Source organism: Pelecanus crispus, chromosome 2 (assembly GCF_030463565.1).
Source record: "Pelecanus crispus isolate bPelCri1 chromosome 2, bPelCri1.pri, whole genome shotgun sequence".
Taxonomy (NCBI): Eukaryota; Metazoa; Chordata; class Aves; order Pelecaniformes; family Pelecanidae; genus Pelecanus; species Pelecanus crispus.
Genome location: NC_134644.1, coordinates 10,800,565 through 10,813,171, shown reverse-complemented (window position 1 = coordinate 10,813,171; position 12,607 = coordinate 10,800,565). Strand labels below are relative to the sequence as shown.

General features: G+C 41.2%; 1 protein-coding gene across 1 annotated transcript in view; it reads left to right on the top strand.

Annotated features, from left to right (window-relative positions):
- Window positions 1–12,100, top strand: part of PTPRN2 (protein tyrosine phosphatase receptor type N2) — a 691,758-nt gene extending 679,658 nt beyond the window's left edge. The window contains exons 23-24 of the mRNA XM_075704660.1: window positions 6,506–6,579; window positions 12,029–12,100. Of these exons, the coding sequence (XP_075560775.1) occupies window positions 6,506–6,579; window positions 12,029–12,100 (146 nt within the window). The remainder of the gene's footprint in view (window positions 1–6,505; window positions 6,580–12,028) is intronic.
- The last annotated feature ends 507 nt before the right edge of the window (window positions 12,101–12,607 follow it).

Genomic DNA, 12,607 nt, shown 5'->3' with positions numbered 1-12,607 from the left:
GGCCTAATTCAAAATCTATACAATATAATAAATATAAAAAGATGCATTAAGCAGGTAATATCTGACTGGAATGAAACTGAATACTTACTGCTGCAAAAAGAAAGGCACTTGACAGATCATTTCTGTATTCCCCTTAGCACTCCCTTTTTTTTCTGTTGGGATGAATGCTTATTCCCACACAGATCGCCATCATGTCCTTAAGGAGAAATGGTAACTGTGCTAATAATCTCACATTTACAACTGCTCAGCATGACTCCTACATCATATATTCACCTTTGTGATCACTTTAGGATCAAGGGGAACAGAAAGAAGGCTGAGAAAGGTGCAAAGAGTATTGGGAAAAAAAAAATAGAGTATCTATCTAGGTCCTCACCTCTCTAGTGTCCAAGTACCTTGTAATCATTCATGGATTTGTCTTCATAACAACTTATTAGGTAGGCAAAAGATGGTTCATTTTATAAATGATGGTGTGAAACAAAGGGTGAATTTAATGATTTAACCGAAGTGATGCAGGAAGTCAGAGTCTCAATCTGGAAGAGAATTCAAATGTATCTAAACATAGCAACCTAATGACCAAGGCATCCTTTAGGACTCACAGTAATAAATTTATAGCCATTCTGCAGAGTTATAATCGTATCTTTTTGAGGATATATGCCAGTAGATCTGAAAGTTGTTCCCAGCTAGAAAAATCCTTTTTAATTTAATATTTATGAGTGATATGTATTTGTGAAACATCACAAAGAAAACTTGAGTTTGGGTTATTTAAAAAGAAACCCCCCACAAATAACTGCTTTGATGAAGTATTTAAGGATCATTTTATTTTTATAAATACACAGAAAATTCAGAGCATCTAGAATCTAAAATATTCCTTTTAATACAGTCCTTTAATATAAAATTCCATCAGTCTCACAGAATCTGTGCTGCACTTTTCATTAGTAATGAATAAAACGGAACTTTTGACTTTGCTTTCAGTCCAAGTATGTTCAAGCCTATTACGTAAAAATAAAATCTCAAAGCTTGCCTTAATTAAGCAAAAATTTTCATACATTTATGTAACAAATGCTGATTTTTCTTATAACTGAAAAGAAAAAACCCACCAGCACGTTTTCAGGTGCACAAGCTCTGTACTTTCCTGAACCTGAAACCCACTTTTTAATGATACGCCTTCATTTTTTCTTCCCAGCTGATACATTAAAAGATGTTACCCCTCTCCACAAACTTTGTCTGTCATATTCCTGTACCATCACAGTGACAGCAATGCTGCTACCATGTGGAAGGAATTATCCTCCACAGAGTGTTTCTCGTGCTTATCAAAATGGGTCCCCTGCCATGTTTAGGGGGAGGAGAAGAGAGGGAAGATTTCATTATTGTAGTCATAAAACTAACATTAGATAATTCATGATGATTTTAAATATTGCGAGCTGCTGCTGGTCACCTCATGGAGCTTACTGCAGTAGAATTTGGCTAGCTTGTTATTTATTGCAGGAGGAAAAGGGAATTCAAGTTTTACCCATGTTTTTATGACATGCTGGATACTCCACTTATGCGACTATCTAAGGGCAAACACTTTAACCCCTTGAGATCTGCTAATCAGGAGCACCAGCTGTTAAGTGCCAGCGTGCATCCTGCATTGGTGCCTGCGGGGAGAGAAAGGGTCGCAAAGGATATGACCCTAAACTTCAGAAACCGCTTCTCTCCTTGGAGGCAAAATATAATTCAGCTTGCATCTTCTCTTGTTTTCTTTTCGTTTATCCAGTTAATGTTCCTGATGTGGGTTGTTGGGCACTCACTGTGAATGCTTCAAGCCTTTAGGAAGATGATAGTTAATTACTGAAGTTAAAATCTGCCTTGCACTGGTGTGGAAGTGCTTTTGGAGGTATTTACTCAGCTAGCTCACTGAGCTGCTAAGGGCGGGGGAAGGCTAGTAGTATCTGGCTGACAGTGAATTACTGCAAACGCATGTTCTGTTTAAAAAAAAAAAAAACAACATTGTGCATTGCATGGTCATTTTTTACAGTACTGCTGGTACAACGTTAGCTCAGTCTCACATTAAGTTACATTTTTATGTTCATTTAAAACAAGCAATGAAATCCATTGTGAAAAAGGAACCTGTCACAAGCGCAAACTAAATTTATTCCCTGCAGAGTAAAATACAGTCAAAAGGTGAAAAAGCAGTTCTTTATTCTTTAAATGCTTCCTCTTCTATCCCCCTCTTTATTTTCTGAAACCAGTAGCACTGTTAAGCAGGCAGATATGTATTGGTGGGGAGAAAAGATAAAAAAGATTGCCTTTTTGACACATTTTGTATACTCTTTTCCAATTGTCAGTGCTCTCTAGCCTAGTATTTTTAACCCTTCCTCTAGATTATTTGTTGTGTGATGATAAATGGACATCTCCATCTATACTGGACTTCATAGTTTAGTAGCCTGAGCAAAACACTTCCAATAGCGGGATATCCTTGGAATCAGAGGGTCAAGTTCTTCCAGCTTGTACTCTAAACCACGGCATCAAATTTAGTTTGTATGTGGGCTTTCCAGATAAGCAATGCTTAAAATACCGTAGCAGTGTGTTGATATTTTAGGGCCATCTCAGTAAGAGCATCTTTTGACCCTAATGTCCTTAGATGCAGTGTCCCTTTCTCCCAATGTCATGTAACATATGCTGTATTTTTTGTCACCTGAAATGGCTCAAAAGCATAAAGTGTTACTGGGTACCATAGAATGTTATGCCATACTGTTGTACTCTGCGATTAAAGGGAAAACCTCAGCATAGCAAAGAAGGTGTTGAATTTGTGTCAGATTTCAACAAAATAATTCCAGAGAGAGCCGAAAGCTCACACTGCAATTAAACACTGAGCTCCTCTCACCTCTGAATGCAGGTTGGGTTCCGACCTCCCTTTGTGCCTTGAAAATCTCTTCCTTTGTCCAACTCTGTCACCGGAGAACTTTGTACAGACTATCGCACACATCAGTGGAAGTGAACTGAATTTACATAATATAACAGCAATCCAGTGTAAGTTTGAATAGAAAAAAAGCCCTCATCACAAGATGAGATTTAATAGTGGACTAGCAATATATATTTAAACTCATTTGTTTTAGGCACAATAAGGTAATAGATGCAGAACATGTAGTGGTGGATGCCGGGGAGGAAGAGAGGTTTGCTCACGTAGAGAGAAAACAAGTCATGCTGGCTTTATCCTGTGCCGCTGATTTCATCCTTTTTCCTCTGAATTTTCTTCTTCCAAGATATTTTTCTTCCAAAACAGCTGCCCATCTTTGCAACACTAAGTTTTGTTGATCAGCCTCTCTAGGCACTTAGGTAGTTCCCATCACCATAGTATAAGAGGTATTTGGAAATGGAAAAAAGGAAGTAGCAAACCAATCTCTGCCTCTGCTTCGCCTTGCCTCTAACACCCTGGCCTCTGAAAAAGACACATGCTTTGGGCAAAATCATACTTTACTCTCCTTTGTCTTTTAGTTACCTATGGCTGAGGACTCTGAAGTGCTTGTGGGTGATGTGCTGATCACAACTCATGCTGGGGGACACTTGATAAGTAAAAACTGATGTTTCAGGGAGTTCTACTGACAAAACACTTCAAAACAAGCTTCCCATTAAAGCACACTGACCCACTAGGACTATTCTTATGTTCCAGTGCAAGCATATGCTTTGGTGTTTTGCTAAATCAGGATTTTATAATAAGGTGTTGTTCATACTATTAGGCATGTCATTCCGTTAATGATGATAAAAAAGCAAGCATCAGTTCACTAGTGAATGCCTGCAATCTGCATCACAGAAAAGGAGGAATTAACTCTTTCAAAGGTAGGCTCAGAAGCCTGTCTGGCCGTTAAAAAGTGTTATTAGGTCTTGTCATGAACATTTTCCCTGCACCTAATATGTTACCGTGTTGGCCTGAGGCTAGAGGATTTTCAAATAAAGACCATCCCTTACTGGAGGGGGGACATACACGTTTGCAGCCACGGGGAAGCCCACGTGGCACTCCATCCTGCCAGCTCCACTGGGAGCATCTCCAGGTTCATCCTTGCAGCACACCTCAGAGGCTGGTTCAGGACTGTGGTTAACTTCATCCATGGATCTCAGTGTCTTAGATTTTTCTCATATCTTAATTTCTGAATGAGAGAATTTCTCTTATGTTGAGCCAAGATGCTGCTGGGACATTTTAATTCCTGGGAATCTAATGAGGCCACAAGTAGGGCTGTAAAGTGTGTGCAGTACTCAAGCAACTCTGCTCCCATGGACATCTGTGGCGGAACAGGAAAATCCCACCTAATTGCACGTGCATGTATGAGACTAAACACTGAAATGAGCTACCATGTTACACCAGTGCTAGGGTTTACAAAGAGTGTACTTTTACTGATGCTTTCCAGATGAACTGCCACTGCAAAACCCGCAATAGACTTAAGGTATAATTACTGTCACTGTTATCAGACTTTACAGCATATCTGAGTATGTATTGCTTTGCTTCGTCACATGGAGGTTTGGGGGTTTTTATTTGAAAATAAAACTTTCTGGTTTTTCCAACGCTCATCCCTGTAAATTCCTGTACAATGCAGGGGACAGGGGTGGAGGAAGCAAAAGCCATACAATGCCCCAACCCATGGTAATTAGCAGAAATATCTGTCAGATACCTTTTCTAAGTTGTCACTGTTGTATTTACTGAATTAATTCATTCCATGTGTGATGCAGCTGAAGAACATATTTTCATCAATATGAAGAACATATTGCGAATCAACTATTCTTGTAGAGCTGATGTTATTTTTAAATATCGTCTGATACCTTTTATCAAAGGAAACCAAATTAAATCACCCACTATTAGTTGCTTTGCTGAATTTTTTGAAAGATGGTGCTGAGTTATAAAGTTCAGTTGGGTAAATGAGGAGGTGCATGATGTTTACATTGACGTGAACTTAATTACAGTTAGACTTAAGCCCTTAAATTACAATTGTAATTCCTACAGAGTGATAAGCATTGGGCCCAATCCTCCATATCCAGTCCTGGGAACTAAACAAGTATATGTTCTAGATGTGTACAAGTTAGCTATTGCAGCAGCAATGCTTTAGGTGCATGGCCCACAAGTTAGGCACCGAGAGCCCTGTGAATAGTTGGGGAGGTTCAAATGCCTCCAGAAGGAAGTCCCAAATCGGCACAGGCTGGGCCAGGAGATTCCTAGGTCCAGGCAGTAGGAAATGGTTGTCAAATTGCACATCGAAGGGCCATGGTCTTCTTCAGAGCACACCACTGAATATCCTTTACAATAGAGCAGATTTCAGAATTGTAGCCAATCCCTGTCCTTGATAAACCATTTAATGATGGAAGTGTACATACAAAAGAGGAGAGACCCGAGGTCAGCATCTCTCTAAGCTTCAGAAGCTATGGACCCACATCTGCCCTAGGAGAACGCACAGACAACCAGGGCAGCAGGGGACAGGGGAGTGGAGATGGGGCAGTTACACTTGGGCTAGGATGACCCTCTGCCCATCTGTCTGATGCTTTGGCACTGTCTGATGTTCTTGCAAGATGCAGAAGGGGATGGATGCGAGAGCGCCAAACTCTGTAGCTGAACTTCTGAGCTCGAAGGATTTTTCAGCCAGGATTCTACTCTTGGAGTCCATAAAGGAGGGACCAAAATCCTGATTTCCTCTCAATCCCTTCAAAAAGCATGTATCAGGTTAGGCACTTAAGGAAGATGAGGAGGGTGGTCTTGAAACATCTTAAACTGGAGGAAACTGAGGAGGAAATCAGCATCTCCCTGTCCCCTTTGGTTCTCCAGGCTCTGGGTTATTCTAAGAAAGGTGAGAAGCACAAGCACTTGCTTTGCTTTCCACAGAAAGGTGCTTGCAAGAAAGCACCTCACTTTGCTCCAAGGAAGGGAGCCAGTCCCCACAGCAGTTAGGCTGTGCATGCCTATTTTCTGCATCCTGGTGCTGGTGTTCACTACACAGCAGCGGTGTCCAGACACCCAAAGTATAACCTAAAGAAAATGCCATAGATTTGCCAGCTGAAACAGTGATCACGCAGCAAGATGGTCTAGCGGGTCCTGAACTAGGAAGCCACAGACAGGTTTTCTGGATCTCAGCTGCGGGTGACAAAAGTTCACCTAAATCTTGTTTTAACAGCATAAATCTTTGTGTGGCTCGGGCCCTTAATTCAGTGCCTACTCTTAGAAGTGACAAAGGGGCACTCGGTGGCATTGCCACGACAGACCCTTAGGTTCCGCAAAATATATTCTGCTCTAGGTGCAGAGGCATTTTTAAGAATTTGTTTTTCTCTGGCTTTTCTTGAATTAATGTTAATAAAAGCTGCCCCAGCCTCTTATTTTTCTATATGAACACAAAAATTGCAGCTGCCTGCCAAGTCTGCTGAGAGATGGATGTAATAATTTTCAATTGGACTGTTAGCCCAAAGGGAACCCGATAGCAAGAGATTGACAGATGCAGCATGGATTATCTTGTGCTCTGAACTCAGCCCAATTTGTGGTTTGTTGCAGGTGCTAAAGAGATTGATATTGCTGCTACCCTGGAGCACTTGAGGGACCAGAGACCAGGCATGGTCCAGACAAAGGTACTGTCAATAAATCCACTGGGATTTTAAATACATTAAAGGTCTTTCACAGTAGTTGTTTTCATGACAGAAGAGAGAGGGTATGACCTAATTTAACGCAGGTCGCTTGCTGATTACTCTGCTTGGCTCCCTACCAACTGAGGTTTATTTATGCTGAAGATTTATCTACGCTACTTTCTTTGGTGTTTACTGCTCTTTCTTGTAACATCTCCAACATCTATCTTGATTACCATATATGAAGGGCAGTCAAGACAACAATCTATAGCCTGCTAAAGAAAATGTGCATTTGAAAGAATGTTCTTGCTTTCATCCTGAAATATGGATTATTTTCTTAGAGTTATCTGTGCTTAACTGTGCATGTAATATTTTTTTAAAAGCTTCAACTCATTAAAGAGAATGTAACTGCTGCATTTGATTTTTTTTCTGAAAAAAAAAAAAAGGTTTTAATTAAAGGAAATATAGTTTTGTAGGAAATCAAGTCATTTTTATTATCTTTGAACGGAAGAGCTTAGATCATGTCTAAAGCCATGTCCTTTCATGGATGTAGCATGGTAACTATATTTGTACCCTTTGGTGAGGTGAACATCTTACTCTGTAACTCCCATCAGCTGTAATAGTTTTGACATTTTTCCACAATGTAAAGCTTTTAAAGATAGCTGATGGTGTAACTGTAGTCCCTCAAATTAGAAATGAAACTTTCTATTACTAACAATTTCAGTGATGTATGGAATGATATTTTGGGGTATTTGCTGCAAGGTAAGAGCTGCAAATATGTCAATAAAGAAACTTGTTCATGGCATGGAGACCAAATAAATCTGTGTGTGACATCATTGTAAAATATTGAATGAGAGTTATAGCCCCAAACTGAGTAACAAGGGCAATGTGACAGCACTCTGTCTTGGCCAGGCTGGAACTGATAGGAAAGTCTGCAGCATTTAGGGAGTTGAAATTGCTGAGGGACAAAAGTGAAATAAGTGTGTGTTGCAGGAATCATTGGTTCATAACTTTTCTTGAATCTCTTCGTAATAATTTTATCTTCCCACTAATACTAGGAGAAGTGGTGCTGGAGAACAGTTGTGGGGACATTAATTATTATTTACCAATTAAATGCATGAAAAATAAAGATGAGCCAGTCAAAGCTAACTAATCTTTATTTGCAAGTAAGACATAAAATTGCACAAATCTTTCTTCTGCTTTGATTATTCAGACTGGAAAAAAATGCATACAGCATACAGTATGCAATGTCACATGTATTTACTCTGAAGGGAGATGCAAGTCCTGAACTACTCTGTAAATGCATCCAAAATATATGGCAGCTCTGTAGAAATACAGAGCTCAGATTCCAGTTTTCCTCTCAGGGCAGAGAAGTTACAGCTTGTTGCCTTCAACAAAAGAAAAAACATAGCTCCAGAACCAAAGAAAGAGGTTATGTGAACAACTTCTCTTACATAGCTCAGAAATAGTCCCATGGTCCCATGAAAATCTCACTCAAGATGTGTTTTTTCCCCTCCAAACATTTATCTGGAAGAGCTCCAGAAAAGAAATGTATCCTGTTTTTTCATCCAGGATGAAAAATTTTCTCAGGATATTGCTTATCTCTCCTCTTGCTCCTTCCTCCATCATTGTCATTTTCTCAAAACCACCCAAATCACTTATTCAAGCTAATGTCTTGCAAATTTTAAATATCTGGTTACATGCTAGCAATGCACAATCCCCCGAGAATTTTTCTGATGGATTTAAACAAACCCCTGTGCTTTCCCAACTGAATACAAATGAGGAATATTAGACTCTTGGAGTAATTTAAAACAATGGATTAAAAGTCAGGTTAGAAATGCCAATTACAGAATATCCCTAGGCAAAATAAACGCCAACTTACTTCAGCAATGTTATTGTGTTTCCAGCAGGCAGCGCTCCACATTTTCAATAAGCATGTGAAAGATTTGTTTGCAACATTTTGTCTTCTGGAAGGGATCTTTAATTCAAAAGTACTGTATATAATAAATGGTAATGAAATTATCGTAACGACATTCTGCATTTCTGAGAAGCATAATAGAGGGTTTGTGGGTTTGTTATTTTTTTTGCAGGGGAATCATAAAATAGAATTGATGTGCCACATGTGAGAGGAAAAAGTAATGAAGGAAGAAGTGTATTCTCTGTGATGGGAAAAATATATATTTCCTTTTTTCTCTCTCCTATATCTTTCCTCTTGCAATCTGTAATATTTAGCTGAGGTTCTTTATTGTGTCATGTATGCTACATGTAGTCAGTTTGTTTTCCTGGGAATTTTCATTTGTAGACTTAATGAAACATAGCTTATTATTTTTTGCTAAATATATTCTTGTCACCTCTGCATTATAGGTGGACTGACACCACAAAATGCCTGTCTGGCTCTGTTTTCTAGGCAAAGCTAGATGTTAAAATTCATCTCCAGTCAATCTCATGTATGTGAATAGCATACATGAATGACAGTGTAGCTGTACAAAACAACAAACTGAGCTCCTTTAAAAATTACTGAAACCAATTTGCTCTAACGGTGGTTATTCTCATGGAAAGGTGCGGAAGGTGGGTAAAGGCTTTTCTTTGGAGGGTGGTGATACACATCAGTGGAAGCTGCACTATCTGCATTTCGCCTGTGCGTATTACGCAAAAGGAAGGAGGGGAAGATCTCAGCTGCGCCATCCCAGCATGACCACGTCCTCACGCATCTCATGTGTCTGCTCTACTGTCCCCTTTACTGCAGTGTTTCACAGTCAGTTTTGAGCTCTGGCTGTAAAGATTATGCTTTGTAAGTTGTTTTGCCTCAGTTATTTAGGGTCACACCTAATGTTAGCTAGTGGTCTCCACTGAACTTGTCTCCAAAATCCGTATCTGAATTTTGGGAGTTCATGTTGATCAGTCCAGGGTCCTTGGGCGAGACAGACTTTTCCTCAGGCAGTGCAATGATGCCCTGTGCTCACGTGAGGGGTACCCCTCCGCAAGGGGCAAAGGCAGGCACTCCCAGGTCGATGGTCTCCAGCCTGACAGGTCTTCACAGTAAGGTGAACGCATCTTGGACCAACAAAGTTAAAGGGCAGATCCGTTCAGTGAATAACTTTAGAGCAATATAAGTTATTTTCAGCAATGGGACTAATATTAAAGCATCGTAGTCCCTGATCTTACAAGATTTTCCTGACTGTAAAATACTCGGATGAAGAGCACATTAGGTAGCCTCATTACCATGGGCAGCTTCCCTTCTTCCAAACTGACGCCCACATCTTGGAAGAGTCATCTGCACACCTCTGAAACTTGGCTGCATCACTGTGTCAACCCCCGTGGTGCTCAGATCAGCCTCTTCTGTTGCTGTGCTCCCCATGCTCCAAGGACTGGCAGTGACGGGGACCAGCTGTCCGGCTCACATCTGAGCTTCGGCATCCTGGGAGCACCCACTTTGCCCCTCTCCTGCCAGCCCCGGCGCGAGCGTCTCCCACCCTGCCCAGGCTGCTCCGCAGGTCTCTCACCTCGCAGGCCTGCATCGATGGGGTCCAGCGACTGCCAGCTCTTCCTGCCAAGGTTCTTTTGCTCCGAGGTGAGCACTTCTCATGCATCAGCCCAAATTTCCTGAAGCTTTTTGAGCCAGTACAAGCACCGGGTTTGGTCCTGGCACAACATCTGCAGATGAATGCCCTCTGCTTCCACTGCCCCCCAGCCCCTGTCACGCATTCAGTATGCTCCAGTTAAAATATAACTGCTGCTCCTGGGTGGCCACCAGCATTTCCAGTCTTTTCTTTAATTGCAGAGACCTTGGGGAGTGTGGGGAGGCATAGGCAGAAATACACACCATTTTCTCTGCCTAATGAGGATGACTCCTACTCTTTAGGGTGAATTGATGTCTGATTAAAAACTATTGGCTGCAGTCCAGCAAATGTACAAGGATGCCACTTTGACAGCACCAAGCAGACAGCAAAATTCTTGAATGTCAGTGTCTCTGAGAAATTATTCTGAGTTTTGTTCTTCTTTTTCTGCTCAGGAGCTGTGCCCGTCATTGCTTCTCTCTGAGGCATCTCCACATGGGAGATGGCTCTGCAGCAGGGTAAGACAAGTCAGAGAAGACTGGCACTGAATTGCAGGAATTAGAAGTCAGCTGTCTTTCTGAACTATGAGTTGCACATCTGTAGTTTGTTCTTTCATCCTTCCTGCAGATTTCCACAGTAAAGTGAAACACTGTGGAAAAGGAATGCTATTAGTCTAGTAATCACCTTTGGGGGCTGGCTGTGTTCTGCAGCCATCCGCCACTGCTGCGTACATACCTGCAGCCACCCCGCACAGCCCCTGGCAGTGCAAACTGAGGGGCTGGACGTACCTACCAGACCACCAGTTTTCTAACTGGAGACACAGATAGTATCCCAGCAGTGATCTCAGGATGCTTTGCAGGGTGCATCTCGGACCTCCATTCTCCAAGTTGGTTCTTCAGCATCATTTGACCCCAGCTGGCTTAAACCACTGGAGTACTTCTAGAAAATCCAGAAACTTCTCCACAGTCCTTGTCTGGTGTCCTTCATTTGCCTATATTCTGAGTAAACTGCCCACATTTCTTTTTTCATCTGAAAAGTTGCAAACACCTAATCATCCTGTCAGATATTTCAGTAAGCTAAATTTCTGAGAAAAATTACTCGTTAGAAAATATAACACCTGTTAACCTTGAGGAAGTAAAACTCCTTTGTCTTTCTGTAGGACTACACAGCTCAGGAGTGTGTTAGGGTTGCACTTAGAAGAGGTGGCCATTCATGGCTGTGTCCTTCACACCTCTGCCAACACAGTGCAGAAGCCTGTTAGTAATTTTAGTTTTATGCTTATAATAAATTAATGGCAGAGAAAAGCCTTCCCAAGTATTTCTTAAATAGCTGTGGTCTAAACATCGTTGGGTAATTCTGGGGTGCAGAAAGGCCCTTAGAAAGGGAGGCTGAAAAAGAACAATAACAGGTAAACCAAAAAGCAGATATTGTTCTATATAATAGATAGAGGGTGAGGACATATTTATTCTAGCTGATTTCAACTAGAAACAGTCCTGAGAAAAGCCAAAGGCTCTGCTTTGCAGCATCTCACCTAGTTCATATCTCAATTATGTTAATGAGTTTCCATCTCTGTGTCAGAAGGAAATGGCTGGGGATCAGCTACTCCCAAACCCTTCTGACCACGCAGTTGCAATACATCACTGTGTCCCAATAGCTTAGTTTCTGCTACCAACATTTTTCTCCATTAAAATTACTCCGGCTTCAAGATGCTGTCAAACATGTTATATGGCATCAATAATCCCAGAACATTTTGTTCCTTTCCGTTGCAGTGTACAGTTCATCCTGCATATTCATATTTTTAACAATGTCTTGAGGATGCTCGGCTGCAAAATAGTGCACCAGGCTTTTGGAAAGTGTTTGGGTTTATTATTCAGAATATGCATTTGTTCTCTCCGCAGGAGCAGTTTGAGTTTGCTTTGACAGCGGTTGCAGAGGAAGTGAATGCAATACTCAAGGCACTTCCCCAGTGAGCGGCTCAGTCTCCCGAAGGTTCCCGCAGGATCCATCCCTTGTTTTCCTCATCCTCAGTCCCTGTGAATGTTCTTGGAAACCGTGACCTGACCTTAACTGTGCATCTTCTGTTGTAACCACATAGTGATAGGGTCCTTACAAACTCCTTTAGCTGGTAAAAGTTCAACAGTTAAAATGTGTATTCTGTTTTTGGGGGTTTTAAACAAATTTTTAAAAGTACATTGAAGCCTCGGATTAAGTGACAGAACAATCCATTTAATTCCTTTCACATCCTCAAAGCCCTGAATGTCACACTTTGAAAGCACACATTCATGTTCTTAATAGCAAATATACAGTATTGTGGGTAATTAGTGCAGTCAATATAGTCTCAAAACAGTGTTCTGTTATATTTTGTAACTTCCACAAGGCTGAGTAAGAGGGCGGGGCTGAAGAGGATGGTGATTGTTCCTATACAATGCCAAGCAAGAGCACGAAACAGTGCTGAGGGTGTGAGTAAACACAGGTCC